Below are 15608 nucleotides of genomic sequence, written 5' to 3' on the forward strand. Positions count from 1 at the left end.
TTCTGACCCACCTCGTGCCCTCTGGAGGGGTTGGGCCGAGGTGGCGCTCTGCTCAGGGGGCGGTGAACAGGGGGCTGGGAGACTGGCCTGGCTCTGCTTGGTGGCAGTGTGTGTGTGGGGGGGTGGCCTGGTCCCTGTGGCAGGGGCCCCGCCCGGTTCTGCACCAGGTGGCAGGGTCTGTATTCCTGCAGGGTGGGGTTTCGCCCTGGTCAGTGTGGTCAGTGGTTGGAGCCAGCCCTGCATCTCGCTCCTGGCCCGGGGCCCCGGGCTGGGGGCTGTGGCCCCGGGGGCTCCTTTGGGATGGAGCCAGCCACCTGCTGAGTGCTCTCTCCGTGCTGCCCTTGCGAGGCCAGGGCCTGGCGCTCAGGGCTGTGTTGTCGTCATGTGGCTCCGGCTGTTTCTGAAGGGCCCTGATTAGCGCCCTGCAGCCTGGGGCTTGCTGTTGTGGAAGAAAACAGACTCCATTCTCAGGCTGGAAGCAACAAAATCAGAGACCGCTTTATCCGAGCAATTGCAAGGGAAGAATACAGCGGGCAGAGAGCATCTCTGCCTCGGTTTCTTCAAAGTACAAGCAATATCTTACAAGCATTTATACGTTTTAGTGGCATGCATTAATTAAAAACATTTGCAGTTTGTTTATGTTATAAGGGCCAGTCTCCTGCCCCTTCCTGTATTTTTTTACTTTTGTTTTTAAAACATTGCTATTTTAGGGCTGGGTCATGCTGACTTTACTCTGCTATCTTCCCACCCGCTTCTGACGTGAGTCCTGCTTCTACAGGTCCCGATATTAGGCTAAGACTTACCATGACAGTTACTCTGTTTCTTACAACCAAGAGGCCTATGTTTAAATCCTTTACCCCTGTTTCCACACTGTGAAGTTGGAGTGGGCGCCGGTCCCGCGTGAGCGCCGGTGGGCTCAGGCCAGGTCCACACAGCGGGTGATCCGTCGGAGTGGCCAGGGCACGGTGTTGAGGGACGTGGCTTAGAGGCTCGGTGGGGCCAGCCCTGCTTTACTGCTTTTACCCAGCCACTGATTTGGCTAAAGCATCAGCGAAGCTGGACATGAAGCCACTGGTGGCCTGGGCGCTTGGTCCAGTGGTTAATCGCCTGCCCTGTTAACAGGTTGTACCTCATTTCCCTTTGGAATTTGTCTGGCTTCAGCTTCCAGCTGTTGGCTTTTGTTCTGCCCGGCTCCACTAGATTAACGAATCCGTTAGCACCTGCTGCTTCCTTCCCATGAAGGAACCTTCACACTAATACAGACTTTCTCCCTGAGAAACAAACCTGACCAATCCCTGCCTCACAGGTGCTCTGAGAAACAAACCAGAGCCACTACCTGGGTGTGGGGATGCCCAGCAACAAACCCGGGGCATCGAACCCAGGGAAAGGAGCTTCTGCCTTCACGGATTTTAAAGACGCTCCTGGCTCAATCTGGGTCCCTGGCACAACCCGTCTGTTACAGCTGCACAGAATGGGTCGCGAACCCCAGAGACCAGAGAGAGGCCAAACAAGAGCAAATGGCTAGAAGCTGAAGCCAGACAACTTCCGGTTAGAAATTAGGCACCCATTGTTAACAGTGCGGCTGATTAACAAACTCCCATGGGCAGCGGGGGCTTCTCCAGCTCGCCGTGGCTTCACATCCGGCCTGGTGCCTTCCTGGCAGCCGCTTTACCCCAGCCAGGCTATTGGGCTCACTACGGGGTGCCTGGGGGGGAATCCTTGGGTCAGGGCTGTCCAGGAGCTCAGGCCAGCTGATCTCGTGGTCCCTGCTGGCTGCTGGGAACAGGATCCAGTCCAACTCCCGGGGATGACACGGCGGTGGCTCACACACCACCGTGCTCTCCCCTGGAGGAGGCTGCAGGACAGCTGGCTGCTGCTCCTGCCCGCCCTGACATGGGTGTAGCTGTTTGGACCTAGAGCGTCCCTGCTTTGTGCAGCGGGGTAGCTGGCCTGGCTGGGTCCTGGGGGCTGTGCCGCTTGGAGGGCTCCCAGGCTGTGCCGAGGATGGGGTGTGAGCCCCTTGGCTGGTGGGAGGTGGGACATCGGGATCTCTAGCTCCCACCCTCCTAGGGAAGCGGTGGTGGGAGCCCTGCAGTGCACCAGCCCCTGAGGGTCACACTCACTGGGGTCAGCCCCTTGGCTTCCCCGCCTCCTGGGTCGGAGCCTTCAGCACCCCTGGGTCACACCGTGAGCTCCCCTCAGCAAGTCTACTGGGTTGAACACCTGAGGGAGCCTTGCCCACCCTGAGGGAGCAAAGCACCCCCACCTCCCTGACTCTGCAGTGACTCTCCGCCAGCGGGCTACAACCAGGAAGGTTATTGGATGTCTGGACACAGTGTAGAGTCCTTAGGTTAACACAGTGACAGCAGCGTCCAGCTGGGTCAGCCTGAGCCCAGAACCCTCCAGCCCCTCTCCCGTCCCCGTGGAAGAGCATCCTGCTTCCAGAGGCCCATACGTAACAGCCCCAAAGGGCCCTCCTTTTTCGTGTCTCTGGGTGAACGTGGTCACCTGGCCCTCTTCTTTAGTCCTTTTGTTCTCCATCTAGTCCCAGCTGGCTAGTTCTCCAACTAGTCCCAGCTTGGTGCCCCCCCCGCCCCCCGGCATTAGTGGATAGATACCAAATGGCCAGGCCATGGTCTGGGCCCAGACTCCAGACAGCTTTTTCCCCTACCTAGTTAACTGTGCAGCACATAGGGGAAACTGAGGCATGCACAGTCCTCAAACAAAATATTATGAAAAATTCCCACTCCGTCAAGGGGTCTGTGGTGTGAGGGGAGAGGGCCCTTCCCCCAAGGATTGTCACCTTGGCAGTGCATCAGCTGCCCGAGGATCACCCCAGCTCCCCAAATGGGGCAGGTCTCAGGGACTCCACTGCCCAGCGCAGCCTGAGGGGAAGGCCCCAGAGTGGGCACTGTGGTGCTCCGGTGATGGTGCCCCGGGAACGAGAGCCGGCTCGTTGCCAAGGGCTGAGCAGCTCTGGGTGAATCCTCTCGCTGGGCGCTCCATTGCTCGCTGCAGGGCCCTGCCTGCAGGGAGCCTGGTCTCTGTCTGGGCACAGGGGCAGCACACCTGGCATCTCACCACTGGGCCCAGTGGGGTGGGGCCAGCGACGGGAGCAATGCCAGGCTGCGGAGAGGACAGGCAGCCTGGACTGGGTGCTAGGGCCAGGGAGATATCTCAGGGGCTGCGGTTGGGGTGTATTAAAGGGGGGCTGCAGTGACGGAGGTGGGGCAGGAACAGCAATGTGCGAGGCCTTGGGGGTTGGGGGGAGGGTGTGATGCTGTCACGCGGGCGATGCTCTGGAGCTGCTCCCTACGAAGCCAGGCAGGACTCTGGGGGAGTCTCCTCTCGGGGAGCAGCCTGTCTGCAGGACACACAGCTCACCCGGCTTCCACCTTCCTGGGTCTGACCTCGGAGCATTCAGCCTCCTCTGCCCCTCCCTGTGCTTCCCACAGCGAGTCCGCCCAGGCAGGGTCCTGGGGGGGCCAGAGGGTCCTGCCCCTCAACTCCGCAGTCAGACGGGACTCTGAGCCAGCCAGTAAAACAGAAGGTTTATTAGACGACAGGAACATGGTCTAACACAGAGCTTGCAGGTGCAGAGAACGGGACCCCTCAGCTGGGTCCATTTTGGGGGGCAGTGAGCCAGACAACCACATCTGCCCTTCACTCCATGTCCCAGCCAGCCCCAAACTGAAACTCTCTCCACTCCCTCCTCCTCTGGGCTTTGTCCCTTTCCCGGGCCAGGAGGTCACCTGATTCCTTTGTTCTCCAACCCTTCAGCTCTCACCTTGCAGGGGGAAGGCCCAGGCCATCAGTGGTCAGGAGACAGAGCGTGGAACATTTATGTACCCTGGCCCTTTGCTCTGCAACAATTACACCTCCTTATCCCACCCCCTAGAGACTTAAGAACTGCCCAGGGGAAACTGAGGCACCCCTACAGTATTCAGAGGAAACATTAAGAACAGTCCCGCTTCGGCACAGATGACACAAGCCTGAGGGGGGCAGGGGGGCGGTTGCTGGCAGTGATGAGGCAGGGGAGCTGGGTTCGGATTTCGCTGGGGGCTGACAGTGGGCAGGGGAGGTGGACAGGAGGGGCTGAGGGGGGAGCCCTCAGAAGAGGGACTTGGAAGCTCAGGGAGTCAGGGGAGAGGAGCCCAGCAGCATGGGTCCTCCCTCTGCCCTCCTGCTGCCCCACCCTGCCCCACCCCCGCCTCCTGGGAGGGCAGATCAGCTGGGCCTGAATCCTGAGACAGAAACAGCCGAGCGGATGCGGGGGCTGGCTCAGGGGGGGGCGGGGAATGGGGCAGGGACCTGTCCCCTCTCGGGGGCGCTGGCTCCCGGCCCCAGGCTGGGGCCTGGCTGGCTCAGGGGGGGCGGGGAATGGGGCAGGGACCTGTCCCCTCTCGGGGGCGCTGGCTCCCGGCCCCAGGCTGGGGCCTGGCTGGCTCAGGGGGGGCGGGGAATGGGGCAGGGACCTGTCCCCTCTCGGGGGCGCTGGCTCCCGGCCCCAGGCTGGGGCCTGGCTGGCTCAGGGGGGGCGGGGAATGGGGCAGGGACCTGTCCCCTCTCGGGGGCGCTGGCTCCCGGCCCCAGGCTGGGGCCTGGCTGGCTCAGGGGGGGCGGGGAATGGGGCAGGGACCTGTCCCCTCTCGGGGGCGCTGGCTCCCGGCCCCAGGCTGGGGCCTGGCTGGCTCAGGGGGGGCGGGGAATGGGGCAGGGACCTGTCCCCTCTCGGGGGCGCTGGCTCCCGGCCCCAGGCTGGGGCCTGGCTGGCTCAGGGGGGGCGGGGAATGGGGCAGGGACCTGTCCCCTCTCGGGGGCGCTGGCTCCCAGCCCCAGGCTGGGGCCTGGCTGGCTCAGGGGGGGGCGGGGAATGGGGCAGGGACCTGTCCCCTCTCGGGGGCGCTGGCTCCTGGGGCCTGGCTGGCTCAGGGGGGGCGGGGAATGGGGCAGGGACCTGTCCCCTCTCGGGGGCGCTGGCTCCCGGCCCCAGGCTGGGGCCTGGCTGGCTCAGGGGGGGCGGGGAATGGGGCAGGGACCTGTCCCCTCTCGGGGGCGCTGGCTCCCGGCCCCAGGCTGGGGCCTGGCTGGCTCAGGGGGGGCGGGGAATGGGGCAGGGACCTGTCCCCTCTCGGGGGCGCCGGCTCCCACCCGGGTCTGGAGTGACTCCAAGCTGCGGCCATCTGCTGGCAGCGGGCTCTCGTCCCCCGGAGGGGTGCTCCGGGCCGGGGCCGGGGCCGGGATGGGGGGGCCGTCCCTGCGCGGGGCTCCCTCCCCAGCGTCAGCCGCACCCGCCTCGGCCCCGGGCATCGCTGCAGCTGGCATTGCGCCGTTGCCACGGTAACTCCAGCCTGCTCCCCGGTGCCCCGCTGAGCCGGCCTGTGTGCGCTCCTGCCCGTTCCCATGGTTACCTCCCCAGGCCGGAGCAGAAGGGACAATGGGGCTCCCCCTTCCTGGCGGGGCTCCCCCGCCCTGCTCCTCCCCCGCTGGCGCATGCAGCCTCGAGACCCGCAAGCTGCGGGGGGCTAGCCGGGGGGCTCAGGGCCTGCCCCTTGCTGGCTCTCGGCCCTGAGCTCTCTGCAGAGCCCGGGCCCTCCTCCCACTGTCTGGCCCCGGGGCGTCTCCTGACTCGGGGGGTCCCCCCCGCCGCGCAGGGTGCAGGGGCTGACTGCTGCCCGGTGGGCCCCGCGGTCACCCCCGGCCCCCTGCGCTAACGGTGCCCCCCCGCCCCCAGCGCAATGAGGCCGCCCCGTTCCCGCACCCCTCGCACTTCGGCGACACCTTCCACTCGGTGCTGCTCACCTTCCTGGCCCTGGCCTGCGTGGCGGGCGTGGGCATCGCCGCCGGCATCGCCGCCTGCCTGCGGCAGCACGCCAAGCAGCGCGAGAAGGACCGGCTGGCGGCCCTGGGGCCCGAGGGCACCGGGGACAGCACCTTCGAGTACCAGGTAGGGCCCGGGCAGCGCCGGGGGGGGGCGGGGGGGGACACAGCGGGGACCGAGTCCTCGGGGCCTGAAACGGCCGGGGCTTGGCTCGGAGGGGCGGGCTGGGCGGGGGGGTGGGGGATGCTGCGGGCTCAGTGCCGAGGGGCAACTGATCTCGCCCCCGCCCCCCAGGAGCTGTGCCGGCAGCACATGGCCGCCAAGTCGCTCTTTGGCCGCGCGGAAGCCCCCCCGGCCCCGGCAGAGAACTCCCGGGTCAGCAGCGTCTCGTCCCAGTTCAGCGACGCCCCCCAGGCCAGCCCCAGTTCTCACAGCAGCACGCCGTCCTGGTGCGAGGAGCCAGTGCAGTCCAACATGGACATCTCCACCGGCCACATGATCCTGGTGAGCTGCGGGGCGGGGCGGGGCGGGGCGGGGGGAGAGGGGCGTGGGGGGGGGCGTGCACTGCCCCCTGCTGGAGACGGTGAGCCCCGGGGTGTGTGTCCCCGTCCCCGTGTGTGTGTGCACTGCCCCCTGCTGGAGACGGTGAGCCCTGGGGTGCGTGTGCACTGCCCCCTGCTGGAGACGGTGAGCCCTGGGGTGTGTGTCCCCGTCCCCGTGTGTGTGTGCACTGCCCCCTGCTGGAGACGGTGAGCCCTGGGGTGTGTGTCCCCATCCCCGTGTGTGTGTGCATTGCCCCCTGCTGGAGACGGTGAGCCCCAGGGTGTGTGTCCCCATCCCCGTGTGTGTGTGCACTGCCCCCTGCTGGAGGAGATGAGCCCCGGGGTGTGTGTCCCCATCCCCGTGTGTGTGTGCACTGCCCCCTGCTGGAGACGGTGAGCCGTGGTGTGTGTCCCCATCCCCGTGTGTGTGTGCACTGCCCCCTGCTGGAGGAGATGAGCCCCGGGGTGTGTGTGTGCACTGCCCCCATCCCCGTGTGTGTGTGCACTGCCCCCTGCTGGAGACGGTGAGCCGTGGTGTGTGTCCCCATCCCCGTGTGTGTGTGCACTGCCCCCTGCTGGAGGAGATGAGCCCCGGGGTGTGTGTGTGCACTGCCCCCATCCCCGTGTGTGTGTGCACTGCCCCCTGCTGGAGACGGTGAGCCCTGGGGTGTGTGTCCCCGTCCCCGTGTGTGTGTGCACTGCCCCCTGCTGGAGACGGTGAGCCCCGGGGTGTGTGTCCCCGTCCCCGTGTGTGTGTGCACTGCCCCCTGCTGGAGGAGATGCCTCCTGCTGCTGGCCCAAACGTCCCCGCCCCAGGGGCTCCCTCCCCTGCCCGTGTGGCCTCTTCTCTGCGTCCGGCCCCAGGGAGGCTGCCCTCCCCACGGCCCGTCGCCCTGCCTGGGTGGGCCCTGCCCGGCTGCGCTCCCAGCCGGCGCTGACCCGCGAGCCGCCCCCACAGGCCTACATGGAAGACCACCTGAGGAACCGGGACCGGCTGGCCAAGGAGTGGCAGGCCCTGTGCGCCTACCAGGCGGAGCCCAGCGTCTGCACTGCCGCCCAGAGCGAAGCCAACCTCAAGAAGAACCGCAACCCCGACTACGTGCCCTGTGAGTGCCCTGCCCCCTCGGCGCGCCCCCCTCCCAGCGGGCTGTGACCCAAAGAGCTGCCAGCCCAGCCGGTGTCGCACCAAGGGTCCTCGGGGTATGGTGGGGTCTGACACGGATAGAGGGGGCCATACAGGCTGGGGGAGCCCAGCCAGCGGGGGCATGGGGGTGTGCCGACCGGCATGGCTTGGACAGGGAGAACCGGTTCTCTCCCCTGCCCCCAGGAGCAGAGCCGCGGGCAGATCTGAGGCCCAGCGGATCCCGGGGTGCATGGCCCATGGCCCAGCCCCGTCTTGCTCGCTCACGGCTCCCCTTGTGCGGTGATTTCCCAGACGACCACGCCCGGATCAAGCTGAAGGCCGAGAGCAACCCATCCCGCAGCGACTTCATCAACGCCAGCCCTATCGTAAGTGAGAGCTCGCCTGGGCCCCATGTGCCGGCCCTGCCCCCCAGCCCGCCTGCCCCGGGGCGACCGGGGTGTTCCTCAGAGCGGGGTTCTCCCCGTTACACTCGTGTACGCACCCCTCTCCCCGCCCTGTACCGACACTCGTGTGTGCCTGCTCGCCTGGTGCCACCTGAGGTGTCCGTTTCCTGGGGGGCCCCCGCTGCACCCCCATCGTGCTGTTGAGGGAAGTGTCTGACGCGCTGTCTCCTGGCCCAGATTGAGCACGACCCGCGGATGCCAGCGTACATCGCCACGCAGGGGCCCCTCTCGCACACCATCGCCGACTTCTGGCAGGTGAGTGCTGGCCGCCGGGTGCTGGAGCGGGACCCTCCCCACCCCTGGCTTTGCGGCGTTAGCCCCGGCTGGGCACAGAGGTGCCCACAGCAGGGTGCTGTCCAAAGTTCCCTCTAATTTTTGGCAGGCCGCGTGCACACAAAATGTCTTCTGTGCAAACTGTTGTGCGTCTGTGCGTGCGGGGTTTCACCGTGTGCCCGGGGCTTCGGTGCTGTGTGGGCACACACGCGCACAGCTTGGAGGGACCGGTGGCCCTGTCCCATCGGCACTGCCTGGCAGGGGGCTCCCCTTGCATCTGCCCTTGCTCGGCTCTGAATCCCCCTCCTGTCAGTGGGCAGGCTCCCTGGAGCGCTGGGTCACAGGGCCTCAGGCAGGCATGTGTGAGGATGGCGGGTGAGCATCATCTGGGCCGGACCTTACTGTGCCCTGGGGTGCCCCGGTTTCCTGAGCCAGGGGCAGGAAGCAGCAGGGAGGTGCCCAGTGCTGGCTGCTGGGGGCCTGCTGGGGCTGCTCCCCCAAAGAGAGCCCAGTCCCCTTGCCAAGAGGACCCAGAGGAGTCTCTGGACAGGCTCAGCAGGTGCAGGCTGGGACCCCAGGCTTTGGCCGCTGAGCTCTGCCCTCCCTGGGCTCCTCGCAGTCCCCACTGGCTCTCCCAGCAGAGCCCCTTCAGCCAGCACCCCTGAGCCTGGGCCCGGCCTGCCGGCACCCGCTGCTGACGGCATGTGCCCTGCGTGCAGATGGTGTGGGAGAACGGCTGCACGGTGATCGTCATGCTGAGCCCGCTGGTGGAGGACAGCGTCAAGCAGTGCGATCGGTACTGGCCCGACGAAGGCTCCTCCCTCTACCACATCTACGAGGCAAGTGGCGGGGTGGGCGGGGGCATGGCCCATGGGGTGCAGCGGGCAGAGCGCAGGCCCGGCTGAGCGTGCAGCCCCCGGGACGGAGCTGGGGCTGGCTGGGCCGTGACTCCCTGGGCCTCTCCGTGCAGGTGAACCTGGTCTCGGAGCACATCTGGTGTGAGGACTTCTTGGTGCGCAGCTTCTATCTGAAGAACGTGCAGTCGCAGGAGACCCGCACTCTGACCCAGTTCCACTTCCTGAGCTGGCCAGCCGAGGGCATCCCCACCACCACCCGCCCCCTCCTGGACTTCCGCAGGTAAGGGGCAGTCTCCTCCCAGCCTGGCTAGGAGTGGGCCGGGCCGCAGGCTCAGGGCAGATGGGCTGGCAAAGCCAGGCCTGCTTTGGGAGCCGTCAGGGAAAGCACCGGCCTGGGTCCCAGGGGTGGCTCTGGGAGGGGCTGGTGCTCAGCCCTGTAGGATGCCCAGTCAGCTGGGGCCCCAGGGGCAATCAGGGCAGCCAGGGCGCGTGGATGCCCACTCGGAGGGGGCTGTGCTTGTAAGTCCCTCGGGGCTCCGTGGGTCTGGGAGGCTGGGGAGCGGTGTCACGGAGTCCCCGGGCGATGCTCTGGACCTGCTCCTCATGAAACCAGGCAGGGCTCTGGGGAAGTCTCCTCTCGGGGAGCAGCCTGTCTGCAGGACACACAGCTCACCCGGCTCCACCTTCCTGGGTCTGACCTCGGAGCCTTCAGCCTCCTCTGCCCCTCCCTGCGCTTCCCACAGCCAGTCCGCCCAGGCGGGGTCCTGGGGGGGCCAGAGGGTCCTGCCCCCAACTCCGCAGTCAGACGGGACTCTCAGCCAGCCGGGGAAACAGAAGGTTTATTAGACGACAGGAACATGGTCTAACACAGAGCTTGCAGGTGCAGAGAACAGGACCCCCTCAACTGGGTCCATTTTGGGGCCAGTGAACCAGACAACCCCGTCTGCCCTTCACTCCATGTCTCCAGCCAGCCCCAAACTGAAACTCTCTCCAGCCCCTCCTCCTCTGGGCTTTGTTCCTTTCCCGGGCCAGGAGGTCACCGGATTCCTTTGTTCTCCAACCCTTCAGCTCTCACCTTGCAGGGGGGAAGGGCCCAGGCCATCAGTGGCCAGGAAACAGGGTGTCGGCCATTCTCTGTGTCCAGACCCCTGCACACACCCGCCCTCTAGGGCTCTGCAACGATCATACACCCTTACCCTATCCCCTAGATACTTAAGAACTGCCTAGGGGAAACTGAGGCACCCCCACACTGTTCAGAGGAAACAGTCCCACTTTGTCACAAGCGGGTGTGCCGACTTGCAGAGCTGGAGCTGGGCCAGCATGGGCCGGCCGTGAGAAGTGGGGAGGGGACCCTGACAATGGTCCTCATCCCAGTCTCTGCCTGTGGGCGATGGGGAAATGGCGGAGGGAAAAGGCCCTGAATGTCCTGGGGCAAACTGCCCCCGAGCAGCATGGGGCTCTGGCCAAAGGGCATGGGAGTGCGGGCGGGGGACGGTGCCCTGCCCTGCCGTTGGCGTGGGATGCGGAAGCGGGAGGAGTTCTGAACGTTCTGGCAGAGAAACCAGGCCCTGGGCGAAGGGCCCGGAAAGACTAGGGTGGGGGCCAGCTCAGCTATTGCAGCTGGGGCAGAGAGAGCTGCTCCCTGCGGGAAGCCCTGTGGGGGAACAGGGAGTCTGGGGGGGCAGGGGATGAGACCCTAGTTCCCCACTGCAGATGGGAGCCCAAAGCCTGGTTTGACCTGGGCCTGCGTGCACAGGGGCCTCCCACCCTGCAGCGAAGGGAGGTGAGTCCTGAGTTCTTGGGCTTTGTTGGCCCCAGCCAGAGGGTCGCAGTCCCCTCTTGGGGGCTGCATGGCTGGGGGAGGGGATTGCTGGGGGGCAGGACACTGGGCTCTCCAGACCCAGGGCTCAAGGAGGATTCTGGACTGGGGGGGGGTGCAGTGGAGCAGGCCCTCCTCTGGGATCCCGATGGCTGGGGGGTCTGTGAGGACCCCTGCCCTGGCCCCAGGGCTGGGCCAGAGGAGGCCTGCAGCCAGAGGAGGCCTGCAGCCAGGGCTTTGGCTCAGTGCTTGGGGGGCGCTGCAGGAGAGCTAGACCCGCAGGGGGGCCGGTCTCCGCGGGTGGGGCACGGTTACTGCGCTCCAGGCTGGCAGGGAGGTGATTTCCAGCCCCTGCCTGCTGGGCTGGGCCCTGGCGGGTGTGGCTGGTGGGTACCTGGGCTTGAGGCATGTCTCCCCCCATAGAGAGCAGGCCCGGTTCTCGTACCAGCCTCTTGCTGACGAACGGTGCCGCGCGTCTCGGTTAGCTTGGGGCAGGAGTGCAGGCGGGGGGCTGTGGCCATGGGTTCCCCCCTGCGCCCGCTGTGGCATTGGGTGTGGGGAGGAGAGTGGGCGCAACCCACGGCACTCAGAGCTGGGGGAAGCAGGGCGGGTCGCGGGCACCGCCCCTCCCTGGCGTCCCGTGGGGCTGACGGTGTTACCGGCTCCCTGCCAGGCGGGGTCTGCAGCCAGCCCGTCTCTGGCTCTAACTGCTGTCAGAGACGCGTCTTCCCCAGGCCCCCCCAGCGCCAGGCGTGGGGGTCTGCGTGCGCCACATCACCGGGCTGGACCGGAGAGGAGCACCCGCTGCTGCGCCACCTTGGCCTCGGGGGGGGGCGGGGGGCGGGCTGTGTTTTGAAGCCTCATGTTGGTTGTGGCCGTCTGTGCTGCCCCCGGGCCCCTCTGTGGGGCAGGGCCCCACAGCCCGGCTGGGATCTCCGCGCGCACGGTCTGCCCCCTTCTCTCTCTCGTGCAGCTGCCAGTGGCATTTTTGTGATTTGCAGCTAGTAATCTGGGTCCAGTTGCATAGTCACAAAAGTGAGCATTGGCAGCCGTGTCTGCTGCATGGAGCCCGGGCCCCTGGACTCCCGCCAGCGCCCCACTTCGGTGCAGAGCGCCGGGCACGGGACGCTGCTGTGGGCCTGTCTCCAGCCCCCGCCCCACGGGGCTGCTCCCCGGCAGAGACCGCGGGGGGGGGGGGGGGTTGCTAGAGCCCACGTGCTCCAGGGAGCTGGGCTGGAGGATCCGCGCCCAGGGCCGGGGCTGGCTCCCCTCCCCACCCGTCTGTGAATGCCCTGGCCCCCTCTGCTGCGTGCGGCCTCCTGCAGAGACGCCCCAGCCAGGCCTGTTGGGAGCCGGGACCCCAGCCCTCCCGGCCGGGGCAGGGGAGAGTGTGCCCGTCGCTGCAGGAACGGCCCCCGGGGTGAGGCGGCTGGGGCTGAGCAGCGGGCAGAGCACATTGCCGGCCCCACCATGGAGAGCCCTCGGCTCTGGGTCCTTCCCACTGGGTCGCCAGGCCCCAGGACGTGACCCCTGACCAGCCCTGTGTGTGCCCCGGGGCAGGGCTCTGCTCTGGGCTGCGGGGGTCTGGAGGCAGGGCTGGCTGGCTGGGCGCTGGCTGTTCTCACCTGCTCTCTCCTTGTCCTTGCAGGAAGGTCAACAAGTGCTACCGGGGTCGCTCCTGCCCTGTCATCGTGCACTGCAGGTAACGGCCCCTCCGTCCGCGTTGAGCGCCGCTCGGCCCTGCCCGGGGGGCCACGGCTGCCACCCTGCCTAGGGCAGTCTCCATCCTAGCAGGGGTTCGCTCACGCTGCCCCCTCCGCCCTCCGTGGGACGCCCCACCCAGGCTGGCCTGGGGCCCGTTCCCCTGCCAGGGCGGGCGAGGGAAGAGCATATGCAGCACAGTGGGGACCCCCGAGAAGCCTACAGTGGCTCTCCCCTCCCCCCACCACCCCCATACTGCTGGGAGCCAGGTGTCCCCCCTGTGCAGTGGGTTGAGGGCGCGTCCCTGGAGCTGCGTCTGTGTCTCTTCCAGTGACGGGGCGGGCAGGACCGGGACCTACATCCTCATCGACATGGTATTAAACCGAATGGCCAAAGGTGAGTGCGGCCGTGGCCCCCCCAGCCCCCCCAGCCCCCCTGCGTCCAACACGCGTTGGAGCCTCATGTCGCCTGGTCCTGGCGCCCAGCCCCGGCCCCGTTCTCCCTGGCCCCCCCATGCTGCCCTGCCCTCGGCACCTGTCCCTCTGGCCGTCCCCTAGCTCTGCCCCTCGTCTGCTCTGCCCCGCATCCTCCCCTCCACATCCCCGCATGTGCTCCGGGGCCCAGCCCTGGCTGCGGGCCCCCTGACCCCTCGTGTGCTCTGCCCTAGGCGTGAAGGAGATTGACATCGCTGCCACGCTGGAGCACGTCCGCGACCAGAGGCCCGGCATGGTGCAGACTAAGGTGCGCCCCTTCCCCGAGCTAGGCCCAGGCCAGCACCCACAGCAGGTCAGCCCCGGGGCCAGCCCAGCCCCCCTGCAGGGAAGGGGCAGGGCCCCCCTATGGGGCAGTGGCGGGCGGGCATACAGCCCTTCTCCCCTCTGACATCGCTCGCTGCACCCAGACAGCACCTGGCCCCACAGCCGCTGTGCCCCCACCCAGGCACTGGCTAGTGCTCCCAACGGGGGCAAAGATCCTGGGCCGCTGGCTTCCTTCCCAGCACGGGGGGCACAATGGGGCTGCCCCTTCCCAGGGCGGCGGGTTCCTCCATTCTGCTGGGGCCAGCCTCCAGGAAGCAGGGCCCTGGCGCTGGGCGGCCCTGGCACTGGGCGGCCCTGCCCATAAGCTGGGTGGGCACTGGCGGCTGCGGGCAGCACAGGGGAGTGATGGCCGGGGGGGGCACAGCCCTGCCCCCTCACACTGGGCAGGCACTGTGCTCCCCTGGGGTGGGTCTCACCACCCTGCTCTCCCCTCGGCAGGACCAGTTTGAGTTTGCGCTGACGGCCGTGGCAGAGGAGGTCAATGCCATCCTGAAGGCACTGCCCCAGTGACCCGCTCACCTCGCCTCTGGCCCCCTCACGCCCGTGTGCTTTGAGCGCCCGCCTGCCGGGGCTGCTCGCCCGTGTAACGTCGTGTCTGTGATGCTGGTCGTCTCCCCCGTCCGCCCTCGCCCCCCTGGGCTGCCCGGGCCTCGTCTGGCTGCCACCTCCTGCTGGGAGCGGCTGGGCCCGGAGGAGGATTCATGCTGACAGCAGGCACAGGCAGCCTGAACCCGCGGGGGGACGGGGGCTGCACCGAGAGGTTAAGATGGGACCATGCTGCCCCCCCCACAGCTGCCCCTGCATGCCCAGTGCCCACCTGCCTCCTGTGTACAGGTGCCCACGCACTGCCCCTGCCACGGGCTCCTCCCCGTGTGTGTGTCTAGTCACGCTGCCCCCGCCCAGCCCCCCAGGTACCCAGGCCCTGCCCACGGCCAGGGAAGGTCTGACCCAGCACGGGGCGGTTCTGAGCTCTGCCAGGAGCCTGCAGCTGCTGGGCCGGGAGGGGCCTGGGAGCAGCCGCTGCCTTTGCTTCTCCTACCCCCAGGAGCTCTGCGCCCTTCCTCTGGGGGCGGGGGCCCTGCAGCTCTCGCCAGGCTGGCCCCAACCTGCCCAGCTCCTGTCCCTGCCCCTGCCCCCCCCCCGTTCCCAGGGCAAGAGGTGATGCAGCTGGAACAATCCTTGCTGGGCTGAGGGCCCCCCTGCTCTGCTGATGCCAGGGGCCCACCCAGCCAAGCCCTTGGGTGTGGCAGCCCGGCGGGGGAACCCTCCCCTCCCCCCAACACCCCCTGTGTGGGTCAATCAGCATCAGTTGAGCAGAAGAGAAATTTCTAGAGAAATATAATTTTGTATCTTGATGTGAATAAAGTTCTCGTGTCGCGTTTGTGCAGCTGCAGCCCAGCCTGGCCTGTCTCTGTGGGTGGTTCCCTGCCTGGGGCTGTGCCCTCCCTGCACCCTCCAGCCAGGACCGTCTCTGGGAGGGGGTTACTGTGCTGAGGGCAGGGTTGTGCCCCTCTGTGACAAAGTGGGCCTGTTCTTAATGTTTCCTCCGAATAGTGTGGGGGTGCCTCAGTTTCCTGGCCACTGATGGCCTGGGCCCTTCCCCCGCCAAAGGTGAGAGCTGAAGGGTTGGAGAACAAAGGAATCAGGTGACCTCCTGGCCCAGGAAAGGAACAAAGCCCAGAGGAGGAGGGAGTGGAGAGAGTTTCAGTTTGGGGCTGGCTGGGACATGGAGTGAAGGGCAGATGTGGTTGTCTGGCTCACTGCCCCCCAAAATGGACCCAGCTTTTTGAGGGGTCCTGTTCTCTGCACCTACAAGCTCTGTGTTAGACCATGTTCCTGTCGTCTAATAAACCTTCTGTGTTACTGGCTGGCTGAGAGTCACATCTGACTGCGGAGTTGGGGGGCAGGACCCTCTGGCTTCCCCAGGAGCCCTGCCTGAGCGGACTCGCTGTGGGAAGCGCACGGAGGGGCAGAGGAGGCTGAATGCTCCGAGGCCAGACCCAGGAAGGTGGAAGCTGTGTGAGCTGTGTGTCCTGGGGACAGTCTGCTCACAGAAAGGCGACTACCCCAGAGTCCTGACTGGCTTCATGGGGAGCAGCTCCAGAGCATCGTCCGGGGACTCCGTGACAACTGTGCACAGAATTTTTATTTTTTGGCACAGAATGCCCTCGGGAGTAGCACTTCGCACCC

At 66.8% G+C, this 15608-nt stretch overlaps 1 protein-coding gene across 3 annotated transcripts in view; it reads left to right on the top strand.

The window, feature by feature from the left end:
- PTPRN (protein tyrosine phosphatase receptor type N) overlaps positions 1 to 14811 on the top strand; it is a 47296-nt gene extending 32485 nt beyond the window's left edge. For 2 of the 3 annotated variants that reach the window (XM_073304823.1, XM_073304825.1), the window contains exons 13-23: positions 5735 to 5947; positions 6116 to 6325; positions 7322 to 7469; positions 7799 to 7872; positions 8128 to 8205; positions 8943 to 9062; positions 9194 to 9360; positions 12548 to 12601; positions 12932 to 12996; positions 13268 to 13341; positions 13857 to 14811. In XM_073304823.1, the coding sequence (XP_073160924.1) occupies positions 5735 to 5947; positions 6116 to 6325; positions 7322 to 7469; positions 7799 to 7872; positions 8128 to 8205; positions 8943 to 9062; positions 9194 to 9360; positions 12548 to 12601; positions 12932 to 12996; positions 13268 to 13341; positions 13857 to 13928 (1275 nt within the window). In that variant the 3' untranslated portion in view covers positions 13929 to 14811. The remainder of the gene's footprint in view (positions 1 to 5734; positions 5948 to 6115; positions 6326 to 7321; positions 7470 to 7798; positions 7873 to 8127; positions 8206 to 8942; positions 9063 to 9193; positions 9361 to 12547; positions 12602 to 12931; positions 12997 to 13267; positions 13342 to 13856) is intronic. The other variant, XR_012154178.1, reaches the window with a different exon arrangement.
- The last annotated feature ends 797 nt before the right edge of the window (positions 14812 to 15608 follow it).

Source organism: Lepidochelys kempii, chromosome 11 (assembly GCF_965140265.1).
Source record: "Lepidochelys kempii isolate rLepKem1 chromosome 11, rLepKem1.hap2, whole genome shotgun sequence".
Taxonomy (NCBI): domain Eukaryota; kingdom Metazoa; phylum Chordata; order Testudines; family Cheloniidae; genus Lepidochelys; species Lepidochelys kempii.